The 22,596-nt window shown below is 40.4% G+C and overlaps 2 protein-coding genes across 10 annotated transcripts in view; one reads left to right on the plus strand and one right to left on the minus strand.

The window, feature by feature from the left end:
- The window catches only part of LOC138744158 (microtubule-associated protein futsch-like), a 210,573-nt gene extending 206,279 nt beyond the window's left edge, over nt 1-4,294 (minus strand). For all 5 annotated transcript variants that reach the window (XM_069899816.1, XM_069899815.1, XM_069899814.1 and 2 more), the window contains exons 1-3: nt 3,097-4,294; nt 2,706-2,780; nt 1,052-1,158 (exon numbers count right to left, since the gene is read on the minus strand). The gene's annotated coding sequence lies outside the window, so the exon portion shown is untranslated. The remainder of the gene's footprint in view (nt 1-1,051; nt 1,159-2,705; nt 2,781-3,096) is intronic.
- Nucleotides 4,295-4,669: 375 nt separating this feature from the next.
- Nucleotides 4,670-21,887, plus strand: nsmce4a (NSE4 homolog A, SMC5-SMC6 complex component). Of its 5 annotated transcripts, none has more exons than XR_011345332.1 (12): nt 4,670-4,934; nt 8,244-8,324; nt 8,681-8,811; nt 10,186-10,331; nt 10,522-10,621; nt 13,248-13,338; nt 14,969-15,063; nt 17,903-17,951; nt 18,040-18,125; nt 18,394-18,418; nt 20,696-20,769; nt 21,718-21,887. XR_011345332.1 is itself a non-coding variant. In XM_069899825.1 (11 exons), the coding sequence occupies exons 1-10, from the start codon at nt 4,700-4,702 to the stop codon at nt 18,403-18,405; spliced, it is 1,026 nt and encodes a 341-aa protein (XP_069755926.1). In that variant the 5' UTR covers nt 4,670-4,699; the 3' UTR covers nt 18,406-18,418; nt 21,718-21,887. The 5 variants fall into 5 exon arrangements, 2 of the variants coding, with proteins under 2 accessions (XP_069755926.1, XP_069755925.1); XR_011345330.1 differs by lacking the exon at nt 18,394-18,418 and adding an exon at nt 19,020-19,094; XR_011345331.1 differs by lacking the exons at nt 20,696-20,769; nt 21,718-21,887 and adding exons at nt 18,561-18,604; nt 19,020-19,099.
- Nucleotides 21,888-22,596: the final 709 nt, after the last annotated feature.

Raw genomic sequence — 22,596 nt, forward strand, 5'->3', positions numbered from 1 at the left:
TAACCCTTAAGAATTTTATGTTTCTATAAGATCCCCCCTCAATCTTCTAAATTCCAGAGAATACAAGCCTAGTCTATCCAACTTTTCTTCATATGCGAGTCCCTCAATCATCAGTATCAGCCTAGTATCTGGCAACGCTATTGTGGGGGGTGGAGGAGATACTGAGATTTTTTTTTTGTTTTATTATTTTAATTTTGTCTGCATCAGACAGTCACAGATTCCACCAGCATTGAGCAGTGACCGGAGACTCGTGTCAGATTGTTGTTGCAATCCACCCCACTGAGATTTCCAATGGGAGGGAAATCCCATCCATCATATTTCTCCCTTTATAGCCTTGCAAATTCTTGTGTCAAGCCACTTTTTTTGTAGCCACTAATTCCTCTCCCTCTGAGTAGTCGAAACATTTCCCATGTTGTCGTTACTTCCTTTGTAAATAAAAAAAGCTTCCATCTGTATCTGACCTGGACCATTACAAAGTACACCTCTATCTATTGGTCCTTCAAAGAACATAATTATTGGACTATAACAGTAATATCGAATCTTCTAGTGTTGCAATTATTAAAGATTTGATACACTAGCATTTTCAATTTAAATAGATTTTTTTTTATAATATTTGACCATGATTACAAAAAAAAGATACGGTACTTCATTGGACACAATATCATAATATGATGTTTTAAGCAATAAACAGAACTGCTTCAATATACTCCAAAAAAAAATGTTTGGTCATGAGGAACAAACTCTATTTCTTGTTGACAAAGAAGAAATTATTTCTCATAGTAATATCTGAAGCCCCTCTCTTTAGAGATGATCATCAAAAGCACACAAAATTTGATTAAAGTACATTAAAAAAAATTAAAGTTTCAAGGAATGGACACTTAGAGGCTGCCCACACAAATGAGCCAAAACCAACTCCTTTATTCCATTTAATTGTCAACTGACAAAGCCGGGTGTTAATTTTGTTACTTACAAATCAGTTTAACTTTGATGCAACCCTGTCTGCCTGAAAAAGACTATTTTGTAACTCTGAAGTCTTCAAGGAATAGCTTACCTCTTTATTCTCAATCTTGTTTGTAGAGTTTCAGAATTTTTTTTTCCTTTCCGTCACTATTCAGCATGATGGCGCAACAGTTTAAGTAGATACAAGTTCAAAAAAATCTGCGGTAGAAAACATTTTGAACAATTTTGTTATAAAGTCGGTCAAAGAGAGGCTCAACGTTTAGCATCATGTGTCATCAGAATAGAATGAAGATATTCTAATCCAGCATTTTATTTCCAACACATAGATGACTTTGTTTTGTAAATATTCAGCATCGCACAAAGGATTGTTATATTAATTGAAGGAAAATGGGAAAAGAATTTCTGGTATGTTGAATGGTAATATGCCAATTTACTTTTAAAACTGTATATAAACAAGTGCTTCAGAGATTAGGAGTGTGACCATAGAAGGAATTGTAAATGTTAAGATTAAGGCATTGCCAGAGCAGGAGCCAGCAAGTTCAGCAGCTGAACAGTCGAAGGGACTTTGACACGTTAGGGTGTGGCAGCACACTTCAGAACAAACACGTCAATTAAGAAAGCAAGAAAATGGAACATTGTCCTGGATGGCATAAAATTGTCAAAATTGGAGAATATAAAGAAATAAGCACTGTTTACATCTTAAGAACAGATAGGAAATAAACTCAGAAATACAGCACCATGAGCTGAAATTAAAATCAGGGAAATATATTACAGCCATGCAAAACAATAAAGACTCAACATTCAATGCTTTTAATGCAAAATTAATATGACTAACATTCCAGCTTTCTTTGAGATCAAAAGCTTCTTAATGCATAACAGAAAACATGAAAACTACTGATTAGGCAATAATTGAATGTTGAATGTGTGTTCAAAATTTACACTGGCTGCTTTTCTGAGGAAGCTGGAAGAGTAGACAAATCCATTGGAGGGGAGGCTAGTTTGTGTGATGGCCTGAACTCTATTCACAACTCCACTATTTCTTGTGGTTTGGGGCAGAGAAGTTCTATATTATGCCTTGATGACCCATACACAATACCTTCTTTGGTGGATTTACGAAAATTGGTAAGCAACTTTGAGGACGTTAAATTCCTTTGATTTTCTTACAAAGAGGCGTCAGTGTGCATCAATGTGGTTGGACCAGGGCAAATGGTTGGCAAAACTTACCCCTAGAAATGTAAAGTTCTTCATTATCTGCCTATCAACACTATTGATACAAAAAAAGGGGTGCATGCCATTTCTTGAAGTCAATGACAAGTTCTTTAGTTTGCCGACATTGAGGGAGAGTAAGAATCGGCAATGAGAGAAAGACAGCAAAGTGGATATTAGTCAACAGAGTAAACATTAAAAATCATGTCAACAATATTGAGGTCTGACCAAAACCATGAAGAAGAGCAGACGACACTGAAAAGTAAGAAAAAGGTTGAAACAAAAGTTTGTACCAACATTAAACATTGATGCTATTGTTTGACTGGTTTAATGTATCTTAGATTTTGTACTTTAAATGGATGGGGGGGGAGGTAGGGAGGGTGGGATGGGAGGAGGGAGGGGGGGGGAGAAAATGACACTGTTTGAAAAGGAAAATGTATGTATCATGGTCAATGTGGTTTATGGTGTGAAAAATAAAAAATTTAAAAGAGAAAAAAAAACATTGATGCTTTTTCCTTCTACCAACTTGCTCAACATACCTTGAACTTTCGAGTTTTACAACATGCAATCACCAAGCAGACCAGGCGAGGGATGACACCATTTCAAGACTTAACCTGAAAAAGACAGAACTGCTGAAAACTTTAATGATGATGAGTTTATTGTCCTACACATTTTACAATGCACACATTGTTTGGGACAAAGACATTTTTTTTTTCCTTGATTTTCCCCTATACTCCACAGTTTTAAATTTGTAATCAACAATTCACATGTGATTTAAGTGCACATTCCAGATTTTATTCATTTTGGTTTGACCATGTAGAAATTACAGCATTTTTTTTTATATACATAGTGCCCTCATATCAGGGCACCATATTTGGGACATTGCAATTATATGTATGTTAGTTACATTTCGAACTTTGTTGCATGTACCTTGCTCATAACGACTCCTTGAAGTCTGTGATTCATAGGCATCACCAGGTGCTGAGTATTTTCTTTGGTGATGCTCTGCCAGGCTTCTAACATAGCCATCTTCAGCTTCTGCTTGTGTCGGGGGCTTGTCCCATTAAGTTTTCTCCTCAGAGCATGTGGAAGGCATGCTCAATTGGATTTAGACCAGGTGAGTGACTTGGTCATTCAAGAAAATTCCAGTTTTTAAGTTTTGAAAAACTAATTTGTTGCTTTAACAGTATGCTGTCTTGCTGTAGGATAAAATGCTATCCAAGGAGTTTGGAGGCATTTGCTCAAACTTGAGCAGATGTTTCTATACACCTGAGAATTCATTTTGCTGCTGCCATCAGCAGTTACATCATCAATGAAGATAAGTGTTCCAGTACTTGTGCAGCCAGACATGCCCAGGCCATAACACCCCTACCACCATGTTTCACAGATGAGGTGGTTATGCTTTAGATCTAGGACAGTTCCTTTTCTCCTCCACACTTTACTCTTGCCATCACTCTAATGTAGGTTCATCTTGATCTCATCTGCCACCAGCACATTATCCTCCATAATTTCCCCACCACCAGACATTGTCACCTCTTTTCCCTTCTCCACATTCCACAGGGTCTACCCCCTTCAGGACTTACCCATCTTCTCATCCCTTCTCACAAATCAACCTCTCAGTACCCATGCCTGTGACTACAAGAAATACTGCACTTGAACCCACACCACCTCCTTCACCACCATTTGAGGGCCCTAAACAGACCTTGCAAGAGAAGCAAGGTCACTTTACTTGTGAATCTGGAGGGGTCATCTCCTGCAGCTGTTGCTCCCATTGGGGTTTCCTCGGCATGAGAGACAGAGATCATTTCATTGAGCATCTTTGACTCTATCTTTCAACAATAGGGGCCTCCCATCAGCCATCAATTTTAATCCCACACACCATTCCAACACCAAAATGTCTGACCACAGCTTCAGTCAATACCAAACCAAGACTATCCACAATTTGGAGAAACAATTTCGATTCCATCCTGGCATTCTCCAACCATTCGACATTAACTTCTCCTGTTTCTGTTAAACTCCTTCTCCATTCCTCTATCTCCTTTCCTCCAGGTCCCCAACCACCTCCCTTCCTTCTCCAGTTACTGTCCCATCCAATTCTCAGCTTTTCTATCCTCCTACCAATAATATCCACCTGTACTCCTGCTACTGCCCCTCCCTCCACCTTTTTTATTCAGGAACCCCCCCCCCCCCCGTATCTTTGCTCATTCTTTGTCGAGGTGCTCAGTCCCTGAATGTTGGTTACCCTTCATTTCCCAAAGATGCTGTTGAGTTTCTCCAGCACTATCCTGTACTGCACTAGTCTGCACACTTTCCCGTTCAAACCCTTGAACCAAGTTTTCTCAAGTGCACCTTTCCCACCCCCCCTCCAAAGTCCTTTGCCCAGTAATTCAGGGCCGACTGAGCTTCTCCAGCAACCTCGTGCCTTCAATGCAGTCGGGAATCATCACTCTCTTCCGGGGCACGTCCATGACATCAGCGCGCACGGTCAACGCGATGACGTCACCCGACCAGGCGGGCCAGTGACCGTCGGCAAATGTCGGAGAGCCGGAGCCGCGGCCGAGGGTCGCCCTCGGGCGGGAGCTCCCGCCGCCCGGCCAACGGGACGGCACGGCAGCCGCGCGGCAGGAGCAACTCGTTCGTGTCGGATGGCCACGCGGAGGAGGAGGAGGAATTAGACGGCGGCATCCAGTACGGGGCCCGGGATGATGACCCGAACCGCCGGAGGATGCTGAGGCACCAGTATCGGGAGCTCATCAACAGCGTGCAGCGTGAGTGGGCTGTGGGGCCCAGGCCCAGGCCCCTTTCTGGGCACTCAGCCTCAATGAAAGGGAAGCATTCACCCTTCAACCTGATAGGAACATGCAGACAGAGGAATGTGCTAAAGATGGTCCTCCCAGAGAGGGGCAAACACTCAATAATGGCTCATGAGCCAAGTGAGAGCCCCTGATTGAGTTGGTCGTTGAGGAGTCTGATGGTGGAGGGGCAGCAGCTGTTCCTGAACCTGGTGGTGCCAGCCCCGTGGGCGCCTGCACCTCTTTCCTGATGGCAGCAGCGAGAGCGGAGCCCGTCCCAGGTGACGGCAGCAGCGAGAGCGGAGCCCGTCCCAGGTGACGGCAGCAGCGAGAGCGGAGCCCGTCCCAGGTGACGGCAGCAGCGAGAGCGGAGCCCGTCCCAGGTGACGGCAGCAGCGAGAGCGGAGCCCGTCCCAGGTGACGGCAGCAGCGAGAGCGGAGCCCGTCCCAGGTGACGGCAGCAGCGAGAGCGGAGCCCGTCCCAGGTGACGGCAGCAGCGAGAGCGGAGCCCGTCCCAGGTGACGGCAGCAGCGAGAGCGGAGCCCGTCCCAGGTGACGGCAGCAGCGAGAGCGGAGCCCGTCCCAGGTGACGGCAGCAGCGAGAGCGGAGCCCGTCCCAGGTGACGGCAGCAGCGAGAGCGGAGCCCGTCCCAGGTGACGGCAGCAGCGAGAGCGGAGCCCGTCCCAGGTGACGGCAGCAGCGAGAGCGGAGCCCGTCCCAGGTGACGGCAGCAGCGAGAGCGGAGCCCGTCCCAGGTGACGGCAGCAGCGAGAGCGGAGCCCGTCCCAGGTGACGGCAGCAGCGAGAGCGGAGCCCGTCCCAGGTGACGGCAGCAGCGAGAGCGGAGCCCGTCCCAGGTGACGGCAGCAGCGAGAGCGGAGCCCGTCCCAGGTGACGGCAGCAGCGAGAGCGGAGCCCGTCCCAGGTGACGGCAGCAGCGAGAGCGGAGCCCGTCCCAGGTGACGGCAGCAGCGAGAGCGGAGCCCGTCCCAGGTGACGGCAGCGTTCCGCTTGTGTTTCCTCCGTGATGCACCTTTCTCGGGGTCTTCCCCCCCCCGTGGTATTGCCCCCCCCCCCCCCCCACCCACCCAGGCTGGGCTGTGAGGCAGCCGGTTGACCCACTTCCCACCGCACATCTGTAGGACTTTGCCAAGGTTCTTCGACGTCACCGCAAACTCCTCAGAAAGTGGAGGCGCCGGCTGATGTGCTTGCTTCGCCGTGACATTTGCGTGTTTGGCCCTCGGAGATAGTGACTCCCAGGAGTTTAAATTTGCTCACCCCCCCCCCCGATTTTGGTGGCATTGAGTGCGAGGTTGTTTGTGCACCATTCAGTTAAGTTTTCAATCTGCCTCTTGTATACTGTCTCATTGCCTCATTTTATTCAATCGTGGAATTGACAGCAAATTTATAGATGGTGTTATTGTTATTACTGAGCCTCACAGTCACAGGTAGAGCAGGAGGCTAAGAATGCAGCCCTGTGGTGCTCTGGTACTGATGGAAATTGTGGAGGAGATGTTCTTACCAATCCACAATGATTGAGGCCTGGAGGTGAGGAAATCCAGGATCCAATTGCACAGTGGGGTGTTGAGGCCCAGGTCTTCGAGTTTGCTCATCAGGTATGAAGGGCTGATGGTGTTGCATGCTAGAAGGTAGTAGATAATGTATCCCGATGGATACATTTTTGCTGTCCAGGTGTTCCAGTGTTTTGTGTAGAACCGGTTAGATGGTATCTGGTATAGACCTGTTGGTGTGTTAGGCAAATTGGCACTGATGCACGTCACCACTCAGACAGGAGATGATATGCTTGAACATCAGCCTCTCAAAACACTTCATCACTGTGGGTGTGAGTGATCGGTAGTAATTTAGAAGACCACCGTACTCTTCTTGGGCACAGATATGATTGTGGTCTATTTGAAACAGGTGGTACCACAGCCTTCTGGAGTAAGACGTCGAAGATGTCTGAATATACATTGGCAAGTTGGTCAGCAAGGTTTTAAGTATTCTGCCATGTATTCTGTCCAGACCGGATGCTTTCCTTGGATTCACGCTCCTGAAGGCAGCCTGCACGTCATTGTTGGATACTGATGTGGGGGTGCACAGTGGTGCTGCCTTGGTCTGGTGGTCAAATTGGGTGACTTAATGGTGGGGCAGACTCTTATGGCTGACTAGCCTATTTCTGCTCGTTGGTCTTAGGGTATGGGGGATGTAAGTTAATTGGGATATTTGGGCAACATATGGGCCAGAAGGGCCTGTTTTTTAAAATATACAAATTTAAAATTCAAATCTTTCAACAGCGCAAACAGATCTTTTGGTGGTCCCAGAGTAATTATGATTAGGATTATGGAGGTACAGGAAGGTTTAAGAACCTTCCCAAAATGTTGGTTACCCTTAACTTCCTACGGATGTTGCAAAATCTGCTGACTTTCTCCAGAATATTTGTAGATGTCTGTAGACCTTCTTGTTTAACATCCTATCAATGAAGTCTCTCCTTCCTGAAGTCTACATGTCTTGCTGACTGAGAGTTGGATTGTTGTTCTGGCATGAGAAAGACTCTCAATCTCTATTGTGTATTTTGACTACTGCATGAGCCAGGGTTCCTGACTTGTTTTATTACCCTTTATTAGAGAAGATACAAGTATTGCCAAAAACTGATGGAAAACCATGAACGGCAGCACAAAGCAGCAGCCATGGTTATTACAAAAACAGACTTCCATTGCCCCCATTGTGCTTCCAGACTGGGACTGCAAAGTCACCTTCATGCCCACAGATGAACTACACAACAACATGTCTCCTTTGAATTGAAAGATGACTAATAATATAGAGATTATTTGCATTAGTTATGGTGCACGAAAGGGCCAGTGTTGATCTCCAAATTGGGCTGTCATTCTTCCATTGCTCATAGTACCTGTGCATTTGTGCAAACCCAACCTTTGTATTTGCTGCTGGATCAAAATAGAAAATGCCGGAACCACCTGTGAAACGAGAAATGGTTAATGATTCAGATGGAACCCTTTGTAAGAAGTCTGCTTGGTGTTTTCTATCTGTTTCTGAATTCCAGTTAACCCAGTAAATTTTCCACTTGATGCTTGGACCTCTGCTGTCCCTGGGTTTTTTAAGTTATATTGCCTATCGGACCTCCAGACCTGGAGGTCTTCTCAAACATCATAAGCTTTATTCTCAGTATTCTGCTGTTGTCTCGTGTCCCTCCTATCTTTGTAACTCTTGAATGTTTTTTTTTTTACAGTAGTACCCCAATTTTCTCACTGTCCACTTCGTATTTCAGAGAATCGGGAGGATATGATCAGACCCAATAGTAATAAATTAACAGAAGCACTGGAGGAAGCTAATAAATTGTTTTCAAAAGGTGAGTACTATTTAGCTCAAAATATGCTGGAATTGAAGGGCCTCATTTAAGGGCCAAGGAACAACAAAAACCAAAAGACACAAATAATTTTTGTCTTAATTCAAGCCAACTAAACTGGCTAAAGTAGTGTTATTTCCAACAATTAAATTGTAACTAAAAGTAGTTGGGGTTTTTTAAGCCTGGTTAATTTGTTTGATTTTTTTTTTCTATGTCTCTCGGTTCCCTGCTATTCATTTAACATTTGTTTTGCATTGTCGTATTTGCATGATGACATTGTTCAGAACTGAATTATATTAAAAGATTTGATGCTTCCTAAAAAAACCCAGAAATTATATTTCATGGTTTTTTTTAAACAGTACGACAGACAAGCGAGGCAGCCTTGGATGCTCAGTTTCTCGTACTTGCTACAAACCTGGGTCAAGAGAAAGCTAATCAGCTACACACAGACATGATGGTGTTTGATCCATCAGTCTTTGCAGAGGAACTGGTAGGAAGATATCATTCCTTTGAAAGTGTTTAAAACCTAAGGAACAATATTGCCAAATGGATTGTATCTAGGGGTTTGTTATCAAACTAGAAAGTTTAAAGTGTGCAAATTTGAACTTGAAATATACCAAATAAAACTTTGTTTTATTTCATTTTGTGCAAGACTGTGGAACGTGCCTTGTAATTGATGATTTTTGGTGTGATCACTAAATTGATCACCAGGAATGGCTTCTACTGATCGTGATGGCCAAGCACTAAAGGACCATGCTGACAAATTGGTTCTGCATCAATTGCTGTGAGAGTTAAACACAAGGGTTAAAATTGCTTGTCCTTATGTACTAACATGTTGTAGATGGATCATTGATAGGAATGGCCCACTGGTGTCTGGTGCAATCAATGCGTTCTCTGTGATCAGGATATATCTGGATTTCAGAATTGTGCACCCAAGAAGTGGTTTGGTTCTTCAACAGCTCTAGAATGGTATTTAATGCATTCTTCAATGACCCAACTGTCAGTCTTGACTAGGGAATAATGACAGAGCTCTACATAAAAGTGCCAAAGACCAGGTGAAGCATTTCCAACCAGAGATGCTGAGTGACTGATCCATCAATATTGTTCTAGAAATTGACCTTCAGAGTCACCCACCATTAACAAATGCGGTCTGGGGAAGTTAAAGGGACTCTGGTCATCTTGGCCTGAAACCTTACTGGATTATCCAGGTAAATAGAGTGCCTTCAAGAACAGGTTAGAGACAACATCTTGCAGTAGGAGATTTGCCTTCTAACTCCCTAAAGCCTTTCCTGCTCTTACCAAGCACACATCAGCTGTGTAATGGAATACTCTTCATCTTCCTGGATAACTATTGCTTAAACATTCAAGATACTCAATGCCATCCAAATAATTTTTTTAGGGCAAGAAAATAACAATGTCTTTAAATTGAAGCAAGATATAAACTGATTCTCTAGATCATCCCTTCTCAACCATTTTTTTTGGATATGGCCTCCTTGGGACTCTGGTCAAAGTTTATGGGCCCCCTTCCCTGTGAAGCAGTCCAGTTTCGGTTTCTTCTGTACTTCTACCAATTACAAAAAACATAAATAATTATTACGTGAGATGAAAAGAAAATAAGTCTTTTATTTAAATGTGCTGTGGCCCCTGGGGGGCACAGGCTAGTGGGGGGGGGGGTGGTGTGGAGGCGGAGGGCCCCCATTGAGAATGGCTGCTTTCGATTAGTGGCAGTAGGAATGTTTTTTGTTCTGGATCTTTTTCAAATATGTTAATGTTGCATATTGCATCAATGTAACATTGTCAGAAATGTTTATTTTGATGTACAAAAATGCTATTTCATCTTGAGTTTTTGATGGTTTCTCTGCAGTTAACGTTCATGGGTTTGAGACGTCTGGAAACTGAAGGGAGCGATGAAGATGATGAATCTGCAGGGTGGCTTCCTAAAGATGCCTGGACTAAACTAGGAAATGAAGCAGAAAAGTACTTTAAAAGAGCTCCAGCCTTTCATTATATGCAAGTTCAACTCTTTTATCCAATTATCTGTGGCAATTAATGGATTTTAGTGTGGTACCTATACTTTGTTCAAATGCAGCATATTCTGGTGTTTGGACATCCACTGTTAAGTGCTTTTGAAATGATTGAAGGTGCAAAAGAAAAGGAAGTTTTTTTCTTTACAAAGTTTTCTATACATCTTTTGGTGCAGGCTGGGATCTTTCAAAAGTGAACCTCCAGTTCCACGACAGAGAACAGAGAGACAGAAAAGAATTCCAAATAAGGAGGAACGCAGAATAATGCCTACACAGGTTTGTTTATTTGTGTATTTGTGTATTTCATTATTTAAAGTACTGAACGTATTTAGACTTCAGGAATGGTGACATAGTTATTACAAAAACCATCAGAATCTGTTTTTAAAAACTCAGCCCAAAAATTGGAAAATGGAAACGAATTACTTTTAACACTAAAGTGAGAAGAAAGCTGCCAGACTTTAACTTTTAAACCTAGTCACCCTTTAAAATTTAAGCTGGCTCAATAAATGTGAAATCATCATGAGATTAATGTTGTGCCAATGCCATTTAATAGATTCATTTTTAACTAGCTTAGGTCTTTGATTGTTCAGAACTCCCAAGGATGAAGCTTGAATGTCCACTCAGCATAATAACTTCTTGGTCTGTTTTGTAAAATGGCAAGAAAAAACTGCTGTACAATGGAAAATTACATATTGGACTTTCAGGAATAATAGCTTTCATTTTAAAATTTGACTGGTCACAAGTCTTGTTTCAAGAATTGACAGCTGAGAAAACTCTGATCCAAACATGAATAGTAGGGAAGTTTCTAGAAAAAATTCTGAAGGCAGGGTTCAAGGCCAAAACTAAGGAGCTGATTGTTGACTTCAGGAAAGGAAAACCAGAGGTATACAATCCAGTGATCATTGGGGAAATCAGAGATGGAGAGGGTGAGCAAATTTAAGTTCTTGGGAGTCACTATCTGGGAAGGTCTTTGCTGGACCCAACACCAATGGCACCATGAAAAAAGCACGTCAACACTTCTACTTCCTCAGGAGTTTGCAAAGGCTTGATAGGACACTAGAAACCCTGGCAAATTTCTACAAAGATGTGGTGGAAAATTTGCTGACTGGCTGCACCACAGTCTGGTATAGGGACACCAATCCCCCTGAGTGAAAACCCCTACAAAAGGTAGTAGACACAGTCCAGGATATCAGGCAAAAGCCTCCCCACTATTGAGTACATCTACAGGGAATGCTACTGTCGGAGGGGAGCAGCAATCATCAAAGACCCACCCCTCCCCACCCAGGATACCTTCTGTTTTTACTGCTGCCATCAGAAAAGAGGTATTGGTGTTGCAAGGGCAGCACAGTTGGTGTAGCAGCTAGCTCAGTGCCTTTACAACACGAGCGATCGGGACCGGGGTTTGAATCCCGTGCTGTCTGTAAGGAGTTTATATGTTCTCCCCGTGTCTGTGTGGGTTTTCCCCAAGGGCTCCAGTTTTCTCTGACCATTTGAAACATACTGGGGGTGTAGGATAATTGGGCAGCATGGACTTGTGGGCTGAATGCTGTATGTCTACATTAAAAAAAATTAAACAAGACTCACACCACCAGGTTTAGGAATAGCTGCTCCCCTTCCACCATCAAACTCCTCAACCACAAACTCAATCAGGGCCTCATTTAAGGACTTGTGCACTTTATTGAATTTCTTTTTTATTCTCTCTGTTTTGCACAGTTTGTTTACATTCGTTATCTGTTTTCAGTTCTTTGCTTGTTTACGTTTACGCTGTGTACATTTGTTTTTGCACTATGAATTAGTCGTAATTCTTGCGCGCCCGCAGGAAAAAGAATCTCAGGGTTGTATGTGATGTCATTTATGTACTCTGACAATAAATCTGAAATCTGAATGATCATTTGGAAACTGAGAGTAATCAAAGATGGCCAGTTTGGGTTTATCAAGGATTGATTGATCAATCTGATTAAATTTTTGAAGAGGTAAGCCATTTATTGATGAGGGCGCCATATGGTCCAAAAGGCAAGGACCTGTAGAATCTTGGTAAGTTGGTAAATTGGCTTGGTAATAGGATTTACAATGCTACTTTTTGTGATTGCAAGAGTTCTGCTACTTGGTAGCCTGGACTGCTTTTGGTCTCATTGCTGTTGAGGAGGCCACATTGCACTGAATATAGTCTGAGTTTTAAGGAGGTGCACGTGAAATTATGCCTTGTCGATTAGGGGTTTCTTTGGTCCTTGGAATGGTGATGCAAGTTCTCACATTCCACTGTTGCCTGAACACCTAGCATTTCCCCCTACAACTGTAAGAACTTTAACCCTACCTTCCCTCACCTGGTTCTTTCAGCCCCTTTTGTTGTCTGTTGCTGCCTATCACAGATTTGTTTATGTCCCACTCTACCTCTACCCATTCACTTGATTCTTCCTGCTCATCATCCCTCAAATCAGTTAACTTCAACTGGCCTTTGTCTCATCTTTATACTGGCCATCTTCCCAGTTTACTCAATCCTAATATGGGTGCTTAACTCAAAACATCAATAACTCCTCCCCTTCACCTGTTTTATTGCTTAGTTCAGGGATAGAACTGTAAAATCCAGACAGGGTTGATGTAATCAGGAGTTTTTGACATGCCAACAAGTAGTTAATTGGTCTCTTCAAAACTGACCATGTTATGGTAAGGTTGTCATTATCAGTCTACTAACACTAAAACCTATAGTGCCTGCCAAATGAGTGGTCACATAGTGCTATTTAATAAGAAAATAAATTACTGAATCAAAATTAGAACTAATATCCAAGTTCTCCAGGTTTGACTGTTTTAGCCAATTTTTAAAAAAAATCTTTTTTAGGTTGCAAATAATCATAATTTTGAGCAACCTTGTTCTGTAAATTGTTATTTTGTTTTGTATATAAAGTTGAAGAAAATGGAGGAATCTCATCAAGAGGCAACTGAAAAGGAAGTTGAGAGGATATTGGGACTCTTGCAAGAATACTTCAAATCTGACCGTGAGTACAGTGCTTGCCAACTCTTGTACTGATGAAACAGGTCAACACACAAAATGGTGCAGAAAAGATTTACTTGGCTATTTTCCAGAATTCAGGGACTAAGTTACAGGGAAAGGTTAAATAAGTTAGGACTTTTTCCCCTGGACCATAGAAGAACGATGGGGGGAACGATAGAGGTATTTTAAATTATGAGGAGGATAGACAGAGTAAATGTATAGGCTTTTTCCACTGAGGGTAAGTGAGATACAAACCAGAGGACGTGGGTTAAGAGTGAAAGGGTAAAAAGTTTAGGAGAGTGGAATGGGAAACCTTTTCACACAGTGCTTAGTGGGAGTGTGGAATGAGCTGGCAGTTGATGTGAATGCAGGCTCAATTTTAATTTTTAAGAAGAATTTGGACAGGTACATGAATTGGAGGGCTATGATTAGATTGCAGGTCAGTGGGTCTAGGAGAATAATAGTTTGGCTAGAGGGGCAGAAGGGCCTGTTTCTATGCTATATTTTTCTCTGGTTCCGATAGTAGGTGATGGATGAATACCATGGAAGCGTGGAAGAAATGGGGGAAAAAAAGAAGCTAGGTGAAAGGAAGAAGAGGCAGTGGGCTGAGGTAGGAAGGGAATGGGGAGCTCGATGAAGGAAGGTATGCATGTCACAAGATATAGAAGGAAAGAAGAAGGAATTTGGTCAGAGAGGTAAAGAAAACCCACAGAGGTGTGGGGGAGGTTGGGGGTGTTGGTTGAGAAAACGAGCAGAGGTGACTGGAAATTGGTGGAGTGGATGTTGATGCCGTCTAGTTGTAGACTGATTATAAAATGCTGTTCCTCATGTTTGCATATGGCTGTTTTTCCTTCAGTATGCATGGTGAAAGCTCAATTTTGTCAGTTCTACCTTAATTTATGTAATCCAATACATTAATATCTAAAGTATACTTTAAGCATATTTGATTACTTCTAGTTCCAAGTCTTGTGTGCAGAAATTAATTCCACTCATAAAGTTCATATTGTCATGCTTTGGTTTTCTATTCACTTAATTATTCTTGAACAGTCACTTTCTCAGTCCACCTAATTCTGTCTTTTAACGAACAACTGCTTGCCTAAATAATTACCTTAAAAATTATGACTGATATTGTACAGAACTCCAATTCCTCCACTGTACCACCAAGAAAAGAACAACTTCACAGGCCAACACTTTCTTCCCCAGCAGTGAACCACTGAATAAGTGAACCACTGAATAAGGGTGCTGTAATACCTTGGCTCCAGCCATCATCTTCATCTTTGTCTCTTCAGCTTCAATTATTAAAACTTCTGATCCTTACTGTCATTCTCATAGCATAATCCATTATCTCTAAATTACTGGCATTGATTGGTTACTAATCTCATCTTTTGAGTTTTGAAAGTTTAAGATTTCAACTCCTAATGCAGAGGCTGACACTGTAATGCAATAGAGAGGGAATTGTATAGGTATGAAGGCCCTTTATTTTTAAATTAGGTGTTAAACTGAGGTACTGTCTATTTTCTACAGTAACTAACAGATCCCATGACATTCTGAAGAAAAAAAGTTGTTCATGACCAACAATTGTGAAACTTGTATTTGTGATAATTTCATTGATAATTAAATGTTATCTTTTACAGCTGAAACACCAATCAATTTCTTTGACTTTGTAATTGATCCACATTCTTATTCACGTACTGTGGAGAATATATTCCATGTTTCATTCATTGTGAGGGTAAGTGTTACACGAAGTAATTAGATTGAAGGCCAGCTATTGGCATTAAAATAATTTTTATACACAACTGTGATAGAGGGATTCAAGATGAAGAGCTCAGGCCCAAAACATTGGTTACCTTTTACTTCCTGTAGATTCTGCATGACCTACTGAGTTTCTCCAGCACATTTGTGTATTGCACTTGACCCTAGCATGTGCAGAATTTCTTATTTTATTCTTGGGTGTTTATTTGTTGACTATCAATGCTGGATCAAGATAAACATGACAAACCTCTGGCACTTTCAGGTCATGATGTTATTTCTCATTCGAATGCTGAAGCCTGTTGCAACATCCTAATTGGGATCAATTCCTTTTAAGAACTGCCCATTTTTCCTTGTGGTCTTCATTCAAATTGGGAAGTATTTGTATATTGGACTTCACAAGTACAATTTAAAAAAAAAGTTTAATTGGAAAAACTTTTTGTTTGTAAATCCTGCAATTAATCTGCAGCCAGTATTTCCAAATGGGACCATTAATATCTTGTATGTGTTTTTGGATGTGGCATGCATTTGCTTTAAGCTCTCTTCCATCATATTAAACAATTACATTCCTTGTCATTTTCTTGTTTAAATGGTTTGTGGGTCGATCCAGGATAACAAATTTCTGACCAGTGTTTTAAATTCCAACTTTACAGATGACTCCAACTCCACAGTCCACTACTATTGTTACAAAGGTCTAAAGAGAAAACACTGCTTTGAATAGATTTTGAATGGCATGGGAATTCTCACCACATTAGCCTCTTTTAAACTGCAGCACCTGGATAGCCCTCCTGGGACCTGGGTGCTATTACTGAGGCAAAGATGCTGGAAGCACCTTTCAAATTGCAGGGGGATTGACCCATTAAATCGGCAACCTGACGATTTATGAGGAATCCCATCCCACGCTCACTGGAAGTACTGCCAAATGTTCAGAAGCTGGCTGCCCGGTGATGCACGCACGCGCTGACATCATCGGAATAAATGGGTCGGCCATTTTCCTGTTCAGATTGCCTATGGACACAACCTAGGAAAATTTAACTGGGTTCCCTGACGATCTCTGAGGTAGGTCAGTGACCCGGATGGATTCTGGCAAGGTTGACCAGGTCCGACCCTTTCTAACTGCCACTTAACTGGGGCGCTGACCGGGCAAATTGCCTGGCTAACCCCATCCTGGGGTTGTGGATTTGTTATCAGAGAAGTGATTAAGTAGATAGGCTTGTACTCTCGAGTTTGGAGCCTGTGTCATGGAAATATATAAATTATTATGTCTGACAAGGGTCCCTCTGGTGAGCTCATCCAGAAACTCATGAGCCATGGAAACTTGGCTGATTGGATTCTAAATTGGCTGCCCCACAGAAAGCAAAAGTACTGTAATGGATGGAGCATAATCTGACGGAGATGAGTGTTTCGTAAGGATCTGTTCTGGGACCCCCTGCTCTTTGTGATTTTCCAAAAGATTGGATGAACAAGGAAAGCAGTAAGTTAGAAAATTTATAGATGTTAGAGGTGTTTTGGATATTGTGGAAGGTTGTCGTAGGCTACAATGGGATAGAGGTACAATGTAGATTTGGGTAGAGAAGTAGCAGATGATGGAATTCAATCTGGAAAAGTGAAGTAATTCGCTTTGGAAGATTGAAATGTTGTACATGATTAATGGCAGGATTTGTAACTGTGGAAGATTAGAGGGATCAAGTCCATAAATCCCTCAAGTTGGCATGCAAGTTGAGATGGTTAAGAAGGTATATGGTAATGCTGACTTTTATTAGACAGAGAATTGAATTTAAGTGCCATGAGGTAATGTTGCAAGTCTAAAGCAGATTAGACCACACTTATTGTGTTTAGTATTGGTTGCCTTATTTTTGGAAGGATGTGGAAGCTTTAGAGAGGGTGAAGAGGAGTATTATCAGGATGCTTCTTGGAGCTTGAGCTTTTCTTTTTGGAGCAGCAGAAGATGAAAGGTGATTTTATAAGATTGAGGAGCATAGAGTGGACATCTGTGACCTTTTTCCTTGGATGTTAATGGCCAATACCAGAGAACATGTGTTTAATGTGAAAGTTTAAGGAAGATGTCAAAAGTCGGTTTTTATTTTACACACAGATGCGGTGGCTGAGGCTGATGCAATCAGAAGATTGCCTATCTCAGATAGGCACATGGATGTAAGAACAATGGATTGAGGGAGGGAAGGTTAGATTGGTTTATCAAGGTCAGTACAATGTTGTAGGTTGAAGGGCCTGTGCTTTATTGCAGGGGTAAACACGTTAGATGCAGAGTTGATGGTTCCCCTGGCTGGGGTCTTTGAATGTTGGAATCTTTGGCATTCTCTACCCAATACTTTTGTGTTTGTCAGTTGTAGATTATATTAAAACCAGATTGCTATATTTTTTGATGTTAAGGGAGTTTAAGGGTTACGGGGTAAGTGCAGGAAAGTGGCAATGCTATCTTACTGAATGGTAGAGAAGCCAGGAGTGGCCACTGCGTATGATATGTTTACATGTTTCGTGTCAGTGGATTTTAAATCTAGCCTTCCCTGCAAAAGAAATGTGTATCCGTGCTTTATGGCAAAGTTAAGGATTCCTGTCTGGGACAGGGGATGAGTCTATCTTGCTGGAGAGTTTGTTACTTGGTGTTCTGCAGAACTTGTTTGCAATCTAATTCATTTTCAGCCCCTCTCACCTGTGATTCAAGGCCTGTATAAATCTATTAAATCTGATTTGAATGCTCATTTTACAGGGTGAAGTACTCTGTTCCAAAAGTTGTCATCCTTATGACTGGAATTGAGCCAGACTAAATTAAACTAATAATGACTCCTTGTTTCTTTCAGGATGGTTTTGCTGCCATTGGGCTTGACCAAGACAAACTTCCAATTATTGGTAAGTTACTATTTTCAGTTTTGAAAGCAAAAACCAAAAAACGAGTCTATTTCATCAGGAAATTTTTAATTTTTGTATTATCTTTAAGAGCCAGTAAATGAAGGTGTGGGTAATGACAGGCCACAACATCAAAGACAACAGACAGTTATTTCTTTGAGTCAACAGGAATGGAAGGTATGTTTAGTGAACAAAAATTAATAAAATTTCATCTTAATGAAATTCAAGATTTATAAATGATCTTGTAGTTTACTGGCTTTACATTATTTTTCAAAGTAACCATTGAAGCAATGTCCTATAATAAAACCACTGCTGCAAATGAACTGATAACATTCTGAATTATTGTACAGTAAAAGTCCTAAAATCCAGACTGCTTGGGGATTGGGTCAGTTTGGATTTTCTAGATTCTTGGTTATTTATATTTTATATTTATTTATATTTCTAGATTATTCTTTAAAGAGAATAAACAGGTAAACTTTGATAGTTTATTAATAAAACATTTTTTCATATAAAGTACAAAATAAGAAAAATAATATTTTTTCTTACATTTCTGTAACTTCCACGTGTTCGCTTGTTGCTGCTGTGCATCTATGGCGCTTATCTTCATGCAAGCACACGCGCAAAGGCCAAGAGTTTTCAAGAGGTCTGGATTTCAGGCAAGAATTTTTGAGTAGTCCGGATTTCTGGCATCTGGGTTTTTAGACTTTTACTGTAAATTCTTTTAACAGTTTTGAATTTGTAAAATGATCTTCATCACTTAAAGAACCTGGAATGCTCTGGTTGGGTGTTAATCAAGTCAGAAAAATAATATTTGAGAAACAAGAGTGTAGTTGAAGCATTTGCAATAATTATTAAGTCTAATAGAGGATTTTTGTGCCCAAAAATTATTTTTGTCCAGGTAATAAATGCTGGTTGGTCAGTTTCATGATTTGGTTTCAGTGCTGGTTTTACCAGTGTGCAGTACCAATATTAGTTTTATAATAATTTCAGAGTTATTGATATCAACAAAAAAAAACATAAAGAACATCAACAAAACTGTATCTTAACAAGTATACCTTTTTTCCTCTCCAGGAAATAATTGATACATTTGAAATAGCAGATGCTATGATACCACCACTATCCAACCAAGGAGACCCATGATACGATGTATGTTTTGAAATTTTTTCTTTTTTTTTCTATCCCCTCTCTCTAATCAAGGTTACCGTATCAATTAATTAAAAAAATTAATAATGTGGAACCACTGGTGACTCCTGGAGAACAGGCAATGAACCATCAGAACATACAATAATTGTTTATTCTTCCTGTTGTAAAAAAATTTTTTAAATGGACCCCATAATTTCATAAAATGAAACTTTCTATCCTTAATATTATTATCTAATTTTCTCTAAATTTAAATTGGACATTACATCATATAATCACTCTGTATGAGTAGGGGGATGAATCATCTTTCCATTTCAATAAATTGCTTGTCTGGGTAACAATGTGGTAAAAGCTAAAATTTTTCTTGAGATGTTGATATAAGTTTATCAGAATCGCTAGAAAAAACAAACAAAGCAATTAACAGGCAAGGTTCCAAATTAATCTTAAGAATTGTTGATCAAATTTGGAAAATATCTTTCCAGAATCTCTTAAGTTTGGGCACTTCCAAAACATGGATCAGAGAAGCTTCAAAAATTTAATATTTCTCACATAATTGATCAATATCTGCATAAAAAAACAAGATAATTTAAGTTTGGACTTACAAGTTCTGTGTACAACCTTCAATTGTAATAAGCAGCGTCTTGCACAAAATGAGAAATCATTAAGCTGAAAATGTTAAGTTCAATCTCGTTCCCAATTGCTCTTGATCCCAGCCATGGGAACTGAATTTAAATCCAATAAATTATTATAAATGCATGATGTTAATCAACCATGAAAATATAACCGTAAATTTAAAAAATTATCAAGAATATTAGTGATGGAAATTCACAGAAAATCTGAAAGCTTAGACTGAACAAAATGTCTAATTTGTAAATATCTAAAAAAAGTATCTATTGGAAAGATTAAATTTAGCTGATAATTGTTCAAAAAGATGCAAAATAATCTTGAATAAAGATATCATTAAAACTTTGAATACCTATTTTATGCCATTTCTTGAAACCTTTGTCCAACAAAGACAGTTGAAAAAGATTGCTCGCTGTTAAGTGGATAACTCTGGCAATTCTAGAGCTAATACATGCATACGAGCGCTGAGCCCAACCGGTGGTGATGCGTGCATTTATCAGACCAAAACCAATGCGGGCCCGCCCGGCAGCTTTGTGACTTTAGATAACGCAGGGTCGATCGTTCGTCCCTGGGTTTTCTATAAATAGGACTAGCCAGTGAAAAACCATTAATTCAGAAGAATGTCCTAAATTGAGCCCAAATTCTCAACCTATTTCTAATTAATGGATTATATGTTAATTTGGAAAAAGAAAATGGTTAAAAAAATCATTGTATCCATTCCCTAAGGCACTGGTTCACTCTAATTTACAGCAATTGGATATGTTTAATCTCCACAGGGGAACACGGCAGGGTTGGTGGTTCAGTCCTTTGCTTTTTGATATAGTATTGGAACCATCAGCTGTGCTTTCCAACAGTGTAGAGAATTTAATGGAATAATTAGAGGAGGAATTGAATGTAAAGTATCACTTTATTGGAGATTATTTACTGCTTTTTATTTCAAATCCTGAAATTTTTATACCAAACATGTTAATTTTGTTTGATAGATTCAGTCATTTCTCAGGTTATAAATTAAATTTACATAAGAGCGAACTTCTACCCTCAAAAGGTACTTTTGCAGGTAATTCCAATTTTCCATTTAAGACATTTCCAATATTTAGGAATTTCAATCATGAAGTTATTGAAAGAGAATTTCTGGGTATTACTCCATAATAAACTATCATTAATGGGTTGGTCACCCTCATCTGATACAATGATGGGATGTATAAATTCAATTAAAATTAATATTTTACCTACATTTTTGTATCTTTTTCAAGCCTTACCATTTTTTTTCCCAAATCCTTTTTCAGCTCATTGGATTTGGCTATGTCTACTTGTATATGGGCAGGAGGAAAAAAACAAATAAAGCCCATCTTCAAAAGACATTAAATGGAGGATTATCACTTGTATGTGTAAATCTACAGTAAGAACACTAGTACAGACCTGCTGATGGTTAGATGTAGAACCAGTCCCAGAAAACTGAGATATGGAGTCCAAAGGGTTAAGACCTCAGCATCTGAAGACTCATTTGTCAGTGGGACAATAGTTAAATGGGTTGTTCAATAATTCTCCATAATTAGACAAAGTGATACTAGGTACCTGGATTGTACTGCCAGAGGAAGTAGTAGAAACAGATGAAACAGTAACATTTGAGGCATTTAGATAAATACATGAACAAGTAGGTAATGGATATGGAGCATGTGCAGGCAGAGGGGATTAACTTTAAATCGAGATCATTGTCAATAATAGTGTAGCCATTCTCGACCTCTGTTTTGGCTGTGGCTCCCTCGGACTCTGCTCAAAGTTTATGGGCCCCATCCCTGTGAAACAGTCAAGTTTTGGTTTATTCTGTACTTCTATCAACTACATTAAAAAAATTTTTTTACGTGAGACGAAAAGAAAACAAAGTTTTTACTTAAATGTGCTGTGGACCCCGTTGAAAATGGCTGAACCATAGGAAGATATTCTAATATTTTATTAAGCCTTTACATTGCATTTTTTTTACAAAATGTAATGTTTACTTTTGCAGGTACCTTAAGTATTCCACAGAAAATGGAAGATGGAATTTTGCAGAAATTAAGCTATTTTGTATATGTGACATGAAGTTTTTCATTTATTACATTTTATTGTATGTTTTATGTATTTTTGTATTATAAATTCATTTTCAGGTTTTTCAGAAATAAATGGTTCAGAATTGCACATGTAAGATTTTGTTGCTGATCAACACCATTATGATAATTTAGGCACTTGGGGAGCCACATTGGTCAGAATCTTGTCAGGCCAGGTCAGATATTGGACCATCTTCAATGAACATTTTGGCACCTATATTTTGGCACCTCATGTTTGAAAGGCACAGAAAACAGAATGCTGGAAGATCTCAGTGGGCAAAGCAGCATCTGTGCAGGAAGAAGCCATTTATTGATGTTTCACGTTGAGACCCTGCATTAGGGCAGCACAGAGGAAAGATAGCCAGTGTACACCAGTACAAAGGAGGGATGGAACTGAGGCTAGGAGGTGAGATGGGATAATGGGCAGATGATCTGAGGTGGGGTAGGAGATGGGAAAGGTGAACAAAATGAGAAGAAAGCTGTGCGTGTGTGTGTGAACATCACTGGGGATATTAGTTACCTCAAAATGGAAAATCAAATTTTCATTCCATTGGGTTGTAAGCTACCCAAGCTTAATGTGGGATGTGATTCTATTTTGTCTTTGGCCTGTCTGTGTCAAAGGAGAAGTATGAGACAGATTTGTGAGGGAGTGCAAAAGAGAATTACAACTACGAACAATACAAACCTCGATGGGCTTTGCTGATTGAAAGGTGAAAATAATGTCATCCTTGGGGATCTTAAAAATCTTGCCACCATGGAGTTCTCCGCCCAAGATAACAGTGCCTGTGCTATGCAGTGTG

This window comes from Narcine bancroftii, chromosome 10 (genome assembly GCF_036971445.1).
Source record: "Narcine bancroftii isolate sNarBan1 chromosome 10, sNarBan1.hap1, whole genome shotgun sequence".
Classification (NCBI taxonomy): domain Eukaryota; kingdom Metazoa; phylum Chordata; class Chondrichthyes; order Torpediniformes; family Narcinidae; genus Narcine; species Narcine bancroftii.